The sequence below is a fragment of the Copadichromis virginalis genome, linkage group LG7 (genome assembly GCF_057382275.1).
Source record: "Copadichromis virginalis isolate Kocher_CV1m ecotype Utaka linkage group LG7, C_Virginalis_male_GT1.1, whole genome shotgun sequence".
NCBI classification, from domain to species: Eukaryota; Metazoa; Chordata; class Actinopteri; order Cichliformes; family Cichlidae; genus Copadichromis; species Copadichromis virginalis.
In genome coordinates this window covers 58170436-58184525 of record NC_140624.1, presented here as the reverse complement: position 1 = coordinate 58184525, position 14090 = coordinate 58170436, and the positions used below count along the sequence as shown (strand labels likewise).

At 37.7% G+C, this 14090-nt stretch overlaps 1 protein-coding gene across 1 annotated transcript; it reads left to right on the top strand.

Moving 5' to 3' along the window:
• The first annotated feature begins 3826 nt into the window (after window positions 1–3826).
• Window positions 3827–10387, top strand: auh (AU RNA binding protein/enoyl-CoA hydratase). The gene is made up of 10 exons (XM_085464457.1): window positions 3827–4100; window positions 4681–4748; window positions 5431–5518; window positions 5817–5903; window positions 6226–6318; window positions 6941–6997; window positions 7267–7454; window positions 8204–8254; window positions 8434–8481; window positions 8893–10387. The coding sequence occupies exons 1-10, from the start codon at window positions 3872–3874 to the stop codon at window positions 8968–8970; spliced, it is 987 nt and encodes a 328-aa protein (XP_085320583.1). The 5' UTR covers window positions 3827–3871; the 3' UTR covers window positions 8971–10387.
• The last annotated feature ends 3703 nt before the right edge of the window (window positions 10388–14090 follow it).

The following is a 14090-nucleotide window of genomic DNA, read 5'->3' as shown; positions in this document are numbered from 1 at the left end:
CTAATCATATTATATCCAACTACAAGTTTAATTAATATCCATCGGGGGCATTCACCAGGGCATACCCGGAACACCACACCCAGGAGGCATCCTAGTTAGATGCCCAAACCACCTCCACTAGCTCCTTTCGATGTGGAGGAGCAGCAGCTCTACTCTGAGCCCCTCCTGGATAGCCAAACTCCTCACCCTATCTCTAACAGGACATATTAGCTGCATTTAACCTTCAGTTACTCTTTATATAGTTAGGTAGGAGTCAGACCATGTTTCTTTTTAGCTGAAAAACATTACACCAGGTAACCTGCAGTGTTGAAAACATGTTTTCCGACAATGTTTGCTACCCTACAATCCGTCCTGCTCTGTAGTAAATTCAGCGACATTTGACCGTCCTGTTGCTCCCATTGAAATGTATACAGCCTATTTAAAATCTAAAACTTTAAATTGTCTGCAGCCTGCTGTTGTTACCACTGTCCTGTTTGACATGGATACTAACTAGCTAACTGACTGAATGCCCATTAACCTTAGAACACCTGTTGTGTGTGTGTGTGTGTGTGTGTGTGTGTGTGTGTACAGAGAGACAGCCAGGTTCATAATAGATATAAGGAAGTTTTTTTTTCAAAAAAAGGACCCACATTCAGGTAAAAGTGTAAAATCAAATGATCCGTCAATCAAGAATAATGTTGGATCAGTGTTTCAATGTTTATATCTCTTATTAGATGTTCATGTGGTTTGGTTATTTGCCTTTTGGTTGAAAATACACTGAGAGAGGACTTTTTGTTAGTGATCTTAATAGAATTTTTTTCATATTAATGTAATTTTTCATCTAATTGAATACAATCTATTTGTGTATGATTGCCAGCCCAAAGAGGGAGAGAGGAAAGAGGGGAACGTGAGGAGAAAGTACAAGGTCAGGAAGAACCAGGTAAGAAAACAGACAGGGAACAGTGACAGGCACAACAGAAACTGTTAAACTGGCAAAGAGAAAAAAAATCTGATTTTACTCACAATCTGGAAGTTGTGTCCTCCCTATATTAAAGCTGCTATACAGACTCTGCAAAACAAACTGGGTTGAAACATTTTTGACCCTCTTTAACAACATTCCAACATAACATTATAATTGATTGGGGAGATTAAAATTAATGATATATTTTTATGTGGTTCAGCCACAACTCTACTAAAACCTCAGCCAGTAATAGGTAGGCCAATTTTTGGACCATCCAATTGTCTGTATGACTGCCGCAGTACGTACATCACATTATCAGAAAGTGCCAAACAGCCCTGGTGGAGTGAGGAGCTGTAAAGAGAAGCAGATGTTCTGTTTATATTCTAAAAATGTTTTAAGCTTGTTTCAAAGATTCTGTACAGCAGCTTTAAATGTTTTCCAAAAGCACACATACACTTAACTTATCAGTGTTTCTCAAACTTTTTACAGTGTGTACCACCTGATAAAAATGTCAAGCTCTCCCAAGTACCACTATGAAAGCATGAAAGTCATAAATCTTACAACACAAAATTATTATTATTAAATTAGTAAAATTAGTATCTGCAATAAAGCTTTTTTCATACATTGTATACATTCAACCACGGGCAAAGTTGCCTCCATTTCTATAGTTTTTATTAATATTTTGTAATAATTAATTCTGTTTTGGGAGTGTTTTTTATGTATCTGTATTATATTAAACACACACATTAAAAGTGAATCTCTATCCAAAAAATGCACTCAGTTTACTTTTTACTCACTATGAGCATCATTCATTATTCTCCTCCAGTAATTAAGGTTAGGATATGTACTTTTTCTATTCCAATCCATTCTTCTTTTGCAGCATTTAAATAACCTTTATCAGATTTGATGGTTTTGTTACAGACTTTTCAAAAAAGTGTTTTGCTTTTCTGTCACAAATGTGGGATTAAATTGTGTTAAAATGCCACAGCACCAATTCGCCTGTTGATCTCCAACTTCCTTCCCCCCTCACTCGTGAACCTATCTATATCACGTTATATCACGTTATCCAAGCCAAAATCGATTTTAATCAATAAATCGATAATCAAAACCCACCTCTAATGGGAACCACCACTCCGGTCTGCCAATCCAGAGGTACTGCCCCTGATCTCCCATGCAACATTGCAGTAGCTTGTCAACCAAGACAGCCCTGCAACATCCAGAGTCTTCATGAATTCAGGGCAAACCTTTTAACCAGAAAGCCAGTTCTAGACTTTCCTGGATTGGGGGTATGGGCTTGAATCCACAGAATACGAAAAGTTTAGCATGCAACTTTTCATTCCCCCTTCCACTTAGAGTTATTTGGCCAGCTGTACCATAATGTTAATATTTAATATTAAATAACATCAAGTGTGAACAGCAGAAAATGTTGCCAATTTAAAAACCAAACAAAAACAAAAGTCTAAATAAATATTCCACTTATATATTAGATTCCTCCACATCTTCTGCACTTTTTTTTAATCAACATCTGTAAATCTTAGTACAGGGAAGGAGGCAGTGAGATCAGCAGCAGATCTCAACTTCCAGTCTGAAAGTTAATAAATATGTCAAAAGGAATTAGCTGGTGTAAGTTAGCTATGTGTTCTACGGAACTGTGAAAAATAGATTCCTAAATTGTGGTTGATGCAGTAAATGATGGGGAGATTTCATCCCCACTGTGAATTAAATGTATTGTAGAAGCAGGGGTGTCTGGACTGGGGGGGGGGTAATCCCTGAATGATAATTTGAAGCTGGGGGTCAACATAAAAGGTACTATTTCAATCTGTGAAAATCATAGAATTCAATGCAGTACACATACTGCAACTACCACAGCCATGGCAATCAGGGGCGTAATTTCCAGGGGGGTTAGAGGGGTTATGACCTATTGATATTGGTACCTATTGATACCTGGTGATATTGGTTGGGTTTGATTATCGGGGGGATAATCAAACCCAACCAATATCACCCCCCCAATAAAATTATGAATTATCTTGTGTAAATAGCCTTTTTTTTTCTTTACTCATTTAACTTATTACGAGCAAAATAGTTGCATGTTAAATCATCTGGAAATGTACCCAGATTTATTTATTTATTTAGACAGAGGACACAAGTTACAAATGATTTGCTTTCCTGCTTTTGGCAATATCTCTAAAATGAGAAGCATTCTGTCTCAGAGGGGTGATGAAAAACTACTTCATGCATTTTTTAATTTCTAGCCAGGACTATTGTAATTCATTATTATCAGGTTGTTCTAAACCCTCCCTGAACAGCCTTAAGTTGATCCAAAATGCTGTAGCGAGAGATTCCCAGCCAGCCGTGGCAGATGCTGCAAATCCCTGAGCCTGGTTCTACTGGAGACTTCTTCCTTAAAAGGGAGTTTTTCCTTCCCACTGTCACCAAATGCTTGCTTAAGGGCCAGGTCTTTCTTGGAGATGAGATTTAAATCTCAATGACACTTTTTACTTAGATAAATAAAGGATACGAAGAATAAAGAGGGGGATGTCTGACTGCTGGAGTTTTCTCTGTGTTATTGTAATGTCTTTTGCCTTGCAAAATAAAGCACCTTCAGCCAACTGCTGTTATCTTCCTCTATAAATAAAACTAAATTGAACTTTTATTGTGTATATAAACAGGGAATCGTATGAATCAAATCTAATTGTCACGTTCAAAAAGTGAGTAATTATTTTCATCATATTTACTATTGGGTTTTAAAATTAGTGATATATTTTGCACCACATTTATAAATTAAGACAACGCGCGACACGAGTAAAATAAAATTAAGAATTAAATTCAATATTTTTATTTTTCTGCCATGCAGACCGCAAATAAGTCATGTGATCTCATCACGTGACTGGGTTCAAAGTTGAAAGTCAAACAGCATTACAGCTCCTCGGTATGGCGGTCTTGGTAGGTTGCAGATCCTTTTGGCAATCTTTTCGCGTACAGGCAGCGCATCGACAAAGTGCGTGTAGGCTAGCCGCTGCCTTCTTCTCCAGACGGTATGTTCTGTCTAACAGAGTCGTGCTTTGTCCTCGCCTGAACGGCCACGGTGCTGTTACGCGATACTACAGCTCCGACTCAAAGGATGACCTGCGCGTTAGATACCTAGACGGAGAAGACAGCGGTAAGTTCTTGTCACAGCCTGCATTACCTGGAACGCGAGTTTGTCAGGAGAAAGCTGGTGTTATTGTCGAAACGGAATTCCAAAAAAGTCAAAGTAAAAGGTGGCACTCACATCACTGTGTAACATGATGTCATCCTAGACCGTAACAAAACACCAGAAAAGGTTCAAATTCATTTAATGCAGGTACATTTCCAAAAAAGAATTTGATAATCCCTTACCTTTAAGGCGAACAGAATGCAGTTTTGAGATTGTTTACTGGTAATGTTTAATAATTATGAGGAATTTCAAGTTAGTCGAATTTTCTCGAAAAGCTAGTGATATATATATATATATATATATATATATATATGCTCTCTGACCATCTCGGCTATTCTTATATTTATCTTCTTTTTCAATTATATATTTATTTTGTTTATTGATTTCATTGTATGCTTAAAGTATGGTTTTAACTGCTATCTCTGTTTTATTATTGGAAAGCACTTTTGTCAACTTTGTTGTTTTTAAAAGTGCTATATAAATAAAGATGGATTGGATTGTGTGTGGCGTGGTCAGTCAGCAGGATGTCACATCTATCTTTCAGGTATTGTCGTCGTTGGAATAAATCGACCAAAAGCCAAAAATGCCATAAGCAAAAATCTTGTGAAAATGGTATGTATTGCTATGTGCCTTTTAGTCTATTTGTATTTTTTAAAATTATGGTTAGAACCAAGCAAACAATTCATAAGTTTCATCTAGAATTCTACTTGCCTGCACTACACATAGGCTTCTTTGTGCTTCGGTCATTCAGAGAGCTTGGCTACTTGAGTTATACATTATATGTAGTTATGGGTCATTATGGCTCAGGGGTGGCGATCTTTTTACATGTGTGAGTGAATTTAGTTTAAAAAGTTTTCAAGTGGTTAAAGATCTAAATGCCAGTCAATACTACAATTTCCTTTTCCACTCTTAATCTCCTCTAGTCACAACTTCTATAAACCAATTAACTTTCTTGATGAACAGTTTTAAAATTAAACGGCTTTAAGATCTGGAAGGAGTGCACACTTGTCTCTGTTCACCAATAACAGCTAACTATGACTAAGCTGTCCATGTTGTTTATGTCCTCATATAACTCAGTAACAGAAAAATAGACTTCTGCTCTTTAAATATCTGCTGAGCCTAAGCACTCAGTAGAAACTTAAGAGCTCAAAAGTATTTTACTAAACTTTTAATATTTCTTAAGTACTAGTTTATCCTGAACTGTGCTTCAAGTTATTTATTTTTAGTTGTCATAATTTATAAAATGTTGACAGACATTTTTTTGTTGTTGTTGGAAAACTTTTTTGTCTTTCAGATGTTTGAAGCTGTGGAGGACATCAAGAAGAATAAAAAAGTGCGCAGTGTAATTTTATGCAGTTTGGTTCCTGGTATATTTTGTGCAGGTATACTGTCCTTGCTAATTGGGCTATTTTCTTTTTGAACCATAATTGGAATAATAATAATAACATTAAAAATGCTCTATGTTTTACTTGTCATTCTTCAGTTGTTGATAAATTCCCACATCACTATGATCCGGAATCTGAAATACCCATCTTGGGTCTTGTGAGCGAAATTCGGCTTTAAATTCAGAAACGGTAGCAGATGCCAAAACTGTGTGTGCTGGTAATGCACTCCTCTGCTGTATGCCTCAGGAAGCCACTTACCTCTGGCTGAACGCTTTTCCTTTGTGTCTATTGGCAGGTGCAGATCTGAAGGAGAGGGCCAAGATGCACCAGAGCGAAGTGGGACCATTTGTATCCAAAGCAAGAGCCCTCATTACAGAGCTAGGTAAAGTCTGAATCATGCAAAATGAATTCGTGAATTGTTTATTTATTGAGTTGGAAGTGCTTTAATGGTTGTTTGAGGTTCATGCCACACTTGCACAAATCTCTACTTAAACTGTTCACACAAATAATTTATGGACAAATCCTACATTCATCAATATTTATTTACCACAATTTGTAAGTAATGTGAATACATTTTGTTTGAACCAGTACTTTTCTTAAATTCAGTTCACTTTTTGTTATATATGGCAGTTCCCAATGATGGTCAGTCCTGTATAAATACAGTGTGCGTCTCCTTGATTGATAGAAGATCATTCTTTTCATAGGAAGCCTGCCAGTACCAACAATTGCTGCAATTGATGGTGCTGCCTTAGGAGGAGGTTTGGAAATGGCCCTTGCTTGTGACATCAGAATTTCATGTAAGACTCAGAGGACTTTACTTTGTGCCTGTGTTTACTAATATGACATTAGTAGCGCCCCATAGTAAACCTGAAAGGGCTACACTCCAAGGAATGTATGAAAATCAAATATATATTATGAAATGTGTTTGTAGTACATTTTACAACTTTTATAATCTTTGAGTGAGAACCTGAGTTATGGCATGCTGCTAACACGGATGCTAAACATGCAGTAGAACATATTTTAACCAACTTAAAAATCAGTTTAACTGTGGCTTGAATTTAAAGTTTACTTGGCACTTTAAGCTTTACTTTTATGAAGATCTGAAGCACTATTGGTCTCATTAAAAATAAAGATGTGAAAAAAAAATTAAATAAATGCTTTCTTAATCCGATGTGTTTGAGAAATTTTGCTGCACATTTTCCAAAGCCACTAAATGCTACTAAGAAAAGTAGTAATTCCACCTCAGGATTGACCACTTGTGATTGGTTAGTTTATGTCACTCTTAAAATACATTAATATGCTGAGATGGAACAGAGTTGCAGTTCTCACTGTTCTTCACTTTAGTGGTTTTAATGTTGTGTGTTAAGAGCGTACATCAGTAGTAGTGGTAGTAATAATTTTTCTCTTTAATCTTTCTAGCCAATACTGCCAAAATGGGACTAGTTGAGACTAAACTTGCAATTATTCCTGGAGCAGGTACAGCATGTTTTATTTCATTTCTTTGTAAATTTTGTAGTTTCATTTTATATTATGTTGTCTATAAAAATGTAGTGTGTAAACAGAGCACTTATTAGATTTAGAAACCTTGGGAAGATAACTTGGGGAATTGTTTCCACAACTTGTCCTATAGTTTCTCCACAAGGTGGTCATTTTTACATTGAATTTCTACTACAGATGGAGGGCAGTATCAGTGTATCAATGGGTGAGGCCATATTCTATCCAGGTTTCTCCTGTGCCCTGTGCAGGTGGTACACAACGTCTCCCTAGGGTGATTGGCGTCTCTCTTGCCAAGGAGCTCATCTTTGCTGCACGAGTGGTTGATGGAACACAGGCGCAACAAATGGGTCTTGTCAGTCATTCTGTGGAGCAGAATGACAGTGGAGATGCTGCCTACTTGAGGGCTCTGGAGCTTGCACGGGAGATTAACCCCCAGGTAAGAAGATCATGTAACTGATAAGCAGATCTTTGTATCAATAATTTCAAGACCCTATTTTTACAATGCACTCTTACCCAACTGGACACTACTCCTTCGAGGTCTGCTTGTTGCAAAATGTGAGCACTCCATTGCGACTGTTATTTTTAGCTCTCTGTCAAAATTGCTATTCTAAACACCTGAATATTCACACTTGAGTTGCATGCCAGATTTCACCCTCTCTGAAAACAGAATCTCTCAGCTTGACTTTGAGAAAGTGGAAAGTCTCAGTGATTCAAATTACAGATAGTGAGTGGTCTTTGTGCTGGTATGGAAAGTCTTCTATTTTATTAATGTAGTGAGAGCAGTTCAGTTCAAGCTGTTTCACCCATAGTTGTCCCCTAGAACTCTCATCATGTTGCAGTAGAGCTCTTACAATGTGACCTAGGGGATGAAATTATGGTGCACAACCCTATAAATTTGTAAGAAAACTACAACCCTGGTGCTGGTTGGGCTTCTGCTCAGTTGTACCTTCTTCAGGCTTTCTCCCTGAACACAGCAGTTTAGACGCGGTCAAAAAAGTGCTTGAGGTGTTTAGTGCCAAATTGAAAGGATACATTTTTGTTTCCTTTGATCGTTCATATTTTAAAAAATGAACATTTTGTGCAAAACAACCTGACTAAAAAAAACAGCGAAACGTTTTCTCATATTAACCATTTCAACCATGGCATATAAAACTTATATACATTTTTGATTTTTTGACTCCACAGGGCCCAATTGCAATAAGGATGGCAAAGTTGGCAATTAACCAGGGGATAGAGGTAAGTGTGGTCAGTGGATGGGTGCCTTTACGGTTCTTTATTTTGTTGTAATTCTGTAATAAAATGTACATTTTCAAAACTTTACACCTTTTAAAGCTCTTCAGTTTAACTCTTTGCGGACAAAGATATTTTTTGGCTATATTGCAACCCTAACTGAGAATTCCCACATTCCCTTTCAGGTGGATTTATCTACAGGTCTGGCAATAGAAGAGGCTTGTTATTCCCAAGTGAGTAATGAAAAAGTGTGATTGTGCAGGTTGAAGATTGTTGGCATAAACGAAAGGTAGAATGTGAGGGTCAGGAAAACCTTATGTTATTCATCTCAATTATATAAAGTAGAAGAGGCTAGAGGCTATACTGCCCACCTCTGACAGAGATGTCTCTTTATTTGTTTTTACAACCAGCCAGTTTATTTCTTGCAGTAAACTGAGCAGTTTGCAATGTTACAGAGTTTTAGGGACATTTGTACCTGGAGATCTGTGCATTTTAAAAAAAAAACAACAACAAAAAAAACCTGTCTAACCAATAGGGTATTGTGAAACCATTGGGAGGGTAATTTGTGTCTTGTGTATATACAAGAACACAGAAGTGGCCACGGTGCATGGTTTTTAATACTCACATGCTTTTGGTGTTTTAAGGTGATACCAACTAAAGACCGTTTGGAAGGCTTGGCTGCTTTCAAGGAGAAGAGGCAGCCTCATTTCAAAGGGGAATGAAGTCATCGTTCCAGAATCGATCAGTTCTGCCTTCAGCTCTGCTACTGTTCACTGCTTCCAACATAAATTACGGGTCAGACTGAACTCGCCAATACATTAGCCCATACAGTACCCATAGGATAGTTGACAGCTGGACCTTAGGGGTTATTGTGGGCTGATGTTTCAGGCTAAAGCACTTTCTGACTTTGTCGATTCAATTCACTTTTATTTATATAGTGACAGTTTATGACAGCAGTCACCGCAAGGCGCTTTAAATTGTAAGGTAAAGACTTTACAACTAACCACATTAAGATTTGGAGAAACAAAGCAAACTAACCTAGCTAAGTTAAATGTGTCCTGCTGTGTTCATGTCTGCATAACAGTTTTTGATTCACTTTACCAAAATGAAGTGAATGAAGATAGTTTGAGGCCCCCAAAGGAAGAAATCAATGTGCTAGTAACAAAAAATCCTTCAGATCAACTGGTTGAAAATCATTGTTATTTTTCTACAAGTCAGTTTTTGGTGCCAAATTAATCTGATTAATTAAAAAAAAAAAAGATCTGAGCAAGTTGATTACTGCTCAGAGCTTGATACGTTTCCACATTTGTTTCATAGCAAACATAACCTAAACTATTTTGTTTACGTGTCATCTTTACTTTCTGTCCAATTTTGTTACTTAAGACAACATCATATTAAAGTTGTTTTTGTTTTGTTTTTTTTAATACAAACCTTCTTTAAACACATGAGGGGTGCTTAAAGCTTACACTGTCTGAAACGATCTGAAATCGGCTTGTCTCCCTTTACAGTAACTTTGTTCTGCTTGGCTATCCCTTGAACAGGACAACAGTGGGTTGTGCTTCTCTGCTGAAAGCCAGAGCCACACCTGAGATAACGATATTATGGATATCAGTTCTGACATCATACAAAGCTAAGAGTAGAGCAAAACGCCTCAAACCTATAGTTTTTAGTCTAAAGCCAGATCTTTTGGCTTATATTGATTAAAATAATGGGATACCTGCTGTCATTATTTGTAACTGGCCATGTTCATTACGACTGTCCATCATTAATTTAAGAAGTGAATATGACAGAAAAGGAAAAGCAGAGTAAGTCCCAGGGAGACTGTAGAAGCAGCATGTTGAATGTGAATTTAAATGCATCGCAGAGCTCACTACGAACTCCAAGTCACTTAATTATTTTTAACGTATACTACATTGAAAGATGAGTGGTTTTTCTTGCAGTATACATCTGTCCATAGTACTGCTGGAAAGGTCAAAAGCGTGGGATTTGACTCTACACACATCACAAGTCTGTTCGGTTTTTAGTGTATCTGCAGAAATTGAATACATTTTCAGTTTGACTTGAGAAATGTGAACTACACTTAAAACTTTTTTTTAATTATATTCTGAAATAAAAAATAAAAAAGGCTTATCAGTGTAACTTGTGTTACTGTGGTTTTTTTATATAAATGATATTCATTTTAAACGTGCATTAACACAGAATTTTGTTAATCATCAACTTTTTGGCTGCTACCTTCAGGAGTTGTCACAGCGCGTGATTTGCTCTCATCTCACCTTATCCCTAGTATCCTTCCTTGTTACGCCATCCCTCTGCATACCCGCTGTCACCACATCCATGAATCTTCTCTGTGAGCCCGCCCTCCGCTTGAGCTGTCATATTGATATACTCGCTTTAAATTTTGTAGGCTCTTTACCTTCTAATACAGTGGCGTTAGGCAACTGGGAAAAAAAAGGAATTGTCCTGTCCATCTTGATCGCTCACAGTGAGTGTCATTTTAAACTCTTGCCTCAAACTCTATCTTCAGACTTTGGGTCAGTACCACCATCCCCACACCATACATCATAGCAGGTGTCCCTCCCATCTTGTAAATCTCCCTTTCACGCTTGCTGCTATCCTTCTGTTGCAAATCATCCCTACTGTTACTACAGATCAGAGTGGTGCTTATAAACACCTTAGACAATGGAGACTCCTGCCTGAGTTCATCTGTCAGCCTGTCCAACACCTTTGCAAATAAGAAGGGGTGATGATGTAATGTAATACCACCTCCACCCTGAACACTTATGTCACTCCAACCACACACCTCACCACTCTTTCACTGCTGTCCTCATACAAATTTCTCTGCTACTACTGATTTTCTAATGCACCACTGCAGTTCCTCTCTTGGCACCCTATCATATACTTTCTCCAGATCAATGACACTACAACTCTTTCTGACCTTCTCTATACTTCTCTATCAACACACTCCACCTTTCTTCTTAACATAGCTTCAACAATGCTTTCCCAAATCTTCATGCTATGGCTCATCAATTGTATAACTCTGACCATCACTAGATCTGCTTTCTGGACCTCTCCTATATGGTTTCAGTTTGTGAAATAGTATTTCTTTCTTGATTTCTATTTTTTTTGTTACATTTTATACTTACCTGTTTCAGTTTCTCAAACAAATTTTAATTTTAAACATAATTTAAGTTAATATAATGCAGATTTTAAATTGCCAACCAACCCTAATAACTGGTTCTGCAATCCTGCTAAGCAAGAACTGCAATCAAATATTTGCAATACCTGGCAATGTGACTTTCACAGTGCTGTTGGGGAATTGTGGCAGTCTTCTTTATTAATTTTCTTTTGTTTGGTGCTGTGCTTCAGATCACTGTCCTGCTAAATAAACCAAGTTCACTTGAGTTAGAGGGCATAAACTGCTGGCCAGACATTCTTTCAGGATTTTCTGGTAGAGAGGACGATTCATGGGACAGTCACTGCAAGTCATCCAGGTCCCATAGCAGCAAAGCATAGACCATCAAACAACCACCACCATGTTTGACCATTGGTGTGATGTTCTTCTTATGAAATGCTGTTAGTATTACATGAGATGTAATAGGACACAAACCCTCCAAAAAGTTCAGCTTTTGTCTCATCAGTCCACAGGATATTTCCCCAAAAGTATTGGGTATTTTGAAGATGTTTTTGCAGTAGTTGTGCCTTAAAACTCTCCCATGAATGCCATTTCTACCCAGTTTCTTACTTTTGAATCATGAACACGGACCTTAACCTGAGGCCTGCAGTTCTTAAGATGTTGTTCTTTATTCTTTTGTGACCTCCTGGATGAGTCATTGATTACTCTTGAATTTTGGTAGGTCAGCCACTTGAAGGTTCACCACTGTTCCAAGAATTCTTGATTTGTCCATAATGATCTCACCTTAGTTCATTGGATTCCAAAGATTTAGAAAGGTTTTGTAAACTTTTCCAGTCTTATAGATGTCATTGACTTTGTATCTAATCTGTTCATACCATAATCTAAAGAAACTAATGATGTGTTACTTTGAGATGGTGTCAGTGAGTGTGGCTGGCCATCATCTGTAACCTGTTCTCTTTATGGCCACTCAGTCTACATCTGTTTTCCTGTCTTCTCATTTATGACCACCAACTTCTCCTAAATATTTTAGTCACTGTTGAAGAGTAGTCCCAACTGGTCCCAGGATATCAGCAATTTTGTATTGAACTTGTACTAGCAACCATACCTGTGTGTATTTGCCGCAGTCCAGCTTGCCTTTCTTTCTGCAACAAATACAGAAGATGGGTAAAACACTGTGTCATTATGCCCTGGAAGTCCCTGAAACCTAGTTATCAATGGATCCCACCTGTGACTACGCATCTCATTGTCCAGCCTTTACAGTGTTATGTGCAATCTCGTGGTTGTTGGTCTTGTCCCTTAGGGTTGAAGTCAGGGTTGGCTCGGGTCTCTAGCATGGGAGAGGGTGTCTATTCTGGGTGTCGAGTGGTTCTTGGGCGCCTGGGGTCCTGTGGCCCTGATTTCAGCTCCCACAAAGATGGCTGGCCTGTGGTTCTCTGGTGCTCTTGCCCTTTGGCTGTGAGGGCTCCATCTAGGGCCTCCCTTCTTCTAATGCTGGGGTGGGCATGCAGCTTTTATCAATATGTGTGGCCTGGGGTCTTCAGTACTCTGGGGGTGCTGTGGATGGCCCGGGTCTTTTTTCTGTCTGCATCTGGCCTCACATGTTGGTCAAGTTACTTGAAAAAGTAATTAGTTACTAATTCTCCAAGAAATTAATCCCATTACTTTACTGATTACTCATTTTCAAAAGTAATTAGTTACTGTATTACTTCGTTACTTTTTTAAAACATGATACACAACCTGAATAAGTTATAAAGCAAAAGCCCTTTCAGGCCAGTTCTATTTTTTCTGCATAACCCATAGGCTAATTATGTTTAAGGTTGAAGCATTAGTTAATGGCAGGACTTCTTTGAGCAGTTTTGTAGGAATGGGGGTCTAAAAGACACATTGATGGTTTGGAGGAAGTAATTATTGAAGTTAACCCAGAAAGATCAGTTGGAGAAAAAAGACTAAATGAATATCAATGATGAATAGTAAGATGTTCTAGCCTAAGAAGGCTTTCTTATAAAGCAAAATACTATTTCTCCAGGCTATTTCCCTGGCTGCATGAGTATCATTTGCACCACTTACTGGACTATAACTGGAGAGCTTTCTCTAACAAACAGATTGAGCTTCTCTACCAGAACAAATACAGGAAATCTGGCATGCATTATACAATATCTCTCTACAATGCAGCAGATAATCATCTTGACTCCCACTTTAACCTCTTTTTCCCTTTCTGATTTTGAAATATTTTGCTATGATGATAATCCTTATTATTACTACTATAGCAAGAGAATTTCCCAAATCTGGAATAAATGAAGTAGATCATATGTTAATTTCAGCTTTTAAAAAGTTCTGTATAATATAAATATACACAAGTGATTGTTCATGGTGGGTCTTCCGTTGACAGATGAGTAAAGGTGTACTAATACACTAATATGGATGCATTAATAGCTAAACGTTCACATACGGGGAATAGACATTTTTGTACTGGATTCAACAGAGATGATGCTTGTGGTTTGCACACTGCTGAGAAAAAGACATCTCAGTTTAGTTAACTTCTGCTCTGTTTTATGAAAATACTTGTGCTATTTAGGAGCAATAAGTGGGCCTTGTGTTATGGATTCATCACTCCAGCAGACATCAATTATAACACTCAGTTGCAAACTTTTCAACATAGGAGTATGTTGTACCACAGAACACCACCACATCCAGAGTGAAGACTGAGTG

Excerpts from the sequence above, each read along its gene's own strand:
- auh (XM_085464457.1), top strand. The coding sequence starts at position 3,872 with ATGGCGGTCTTGGTAGGTTGCAGATCCTTTTGGCAATCTTTTCGCGTA. Across the intron at positions 6,319-6,940 it reads TTGTGACATCAGAATTTCAT|CCAATACTGCCAAAATGGGA; the intron begins GTAAGACTCAGA and ends TAATCTTTCTAG. Across the intron at positions 6,998-7,266 it reads TGCAATTATTCCTGGAGCAG|GTGGTACACAACGTCTCCCT; the intron begins GTACAGCATGTT and ends TGCCCTGTGCAG.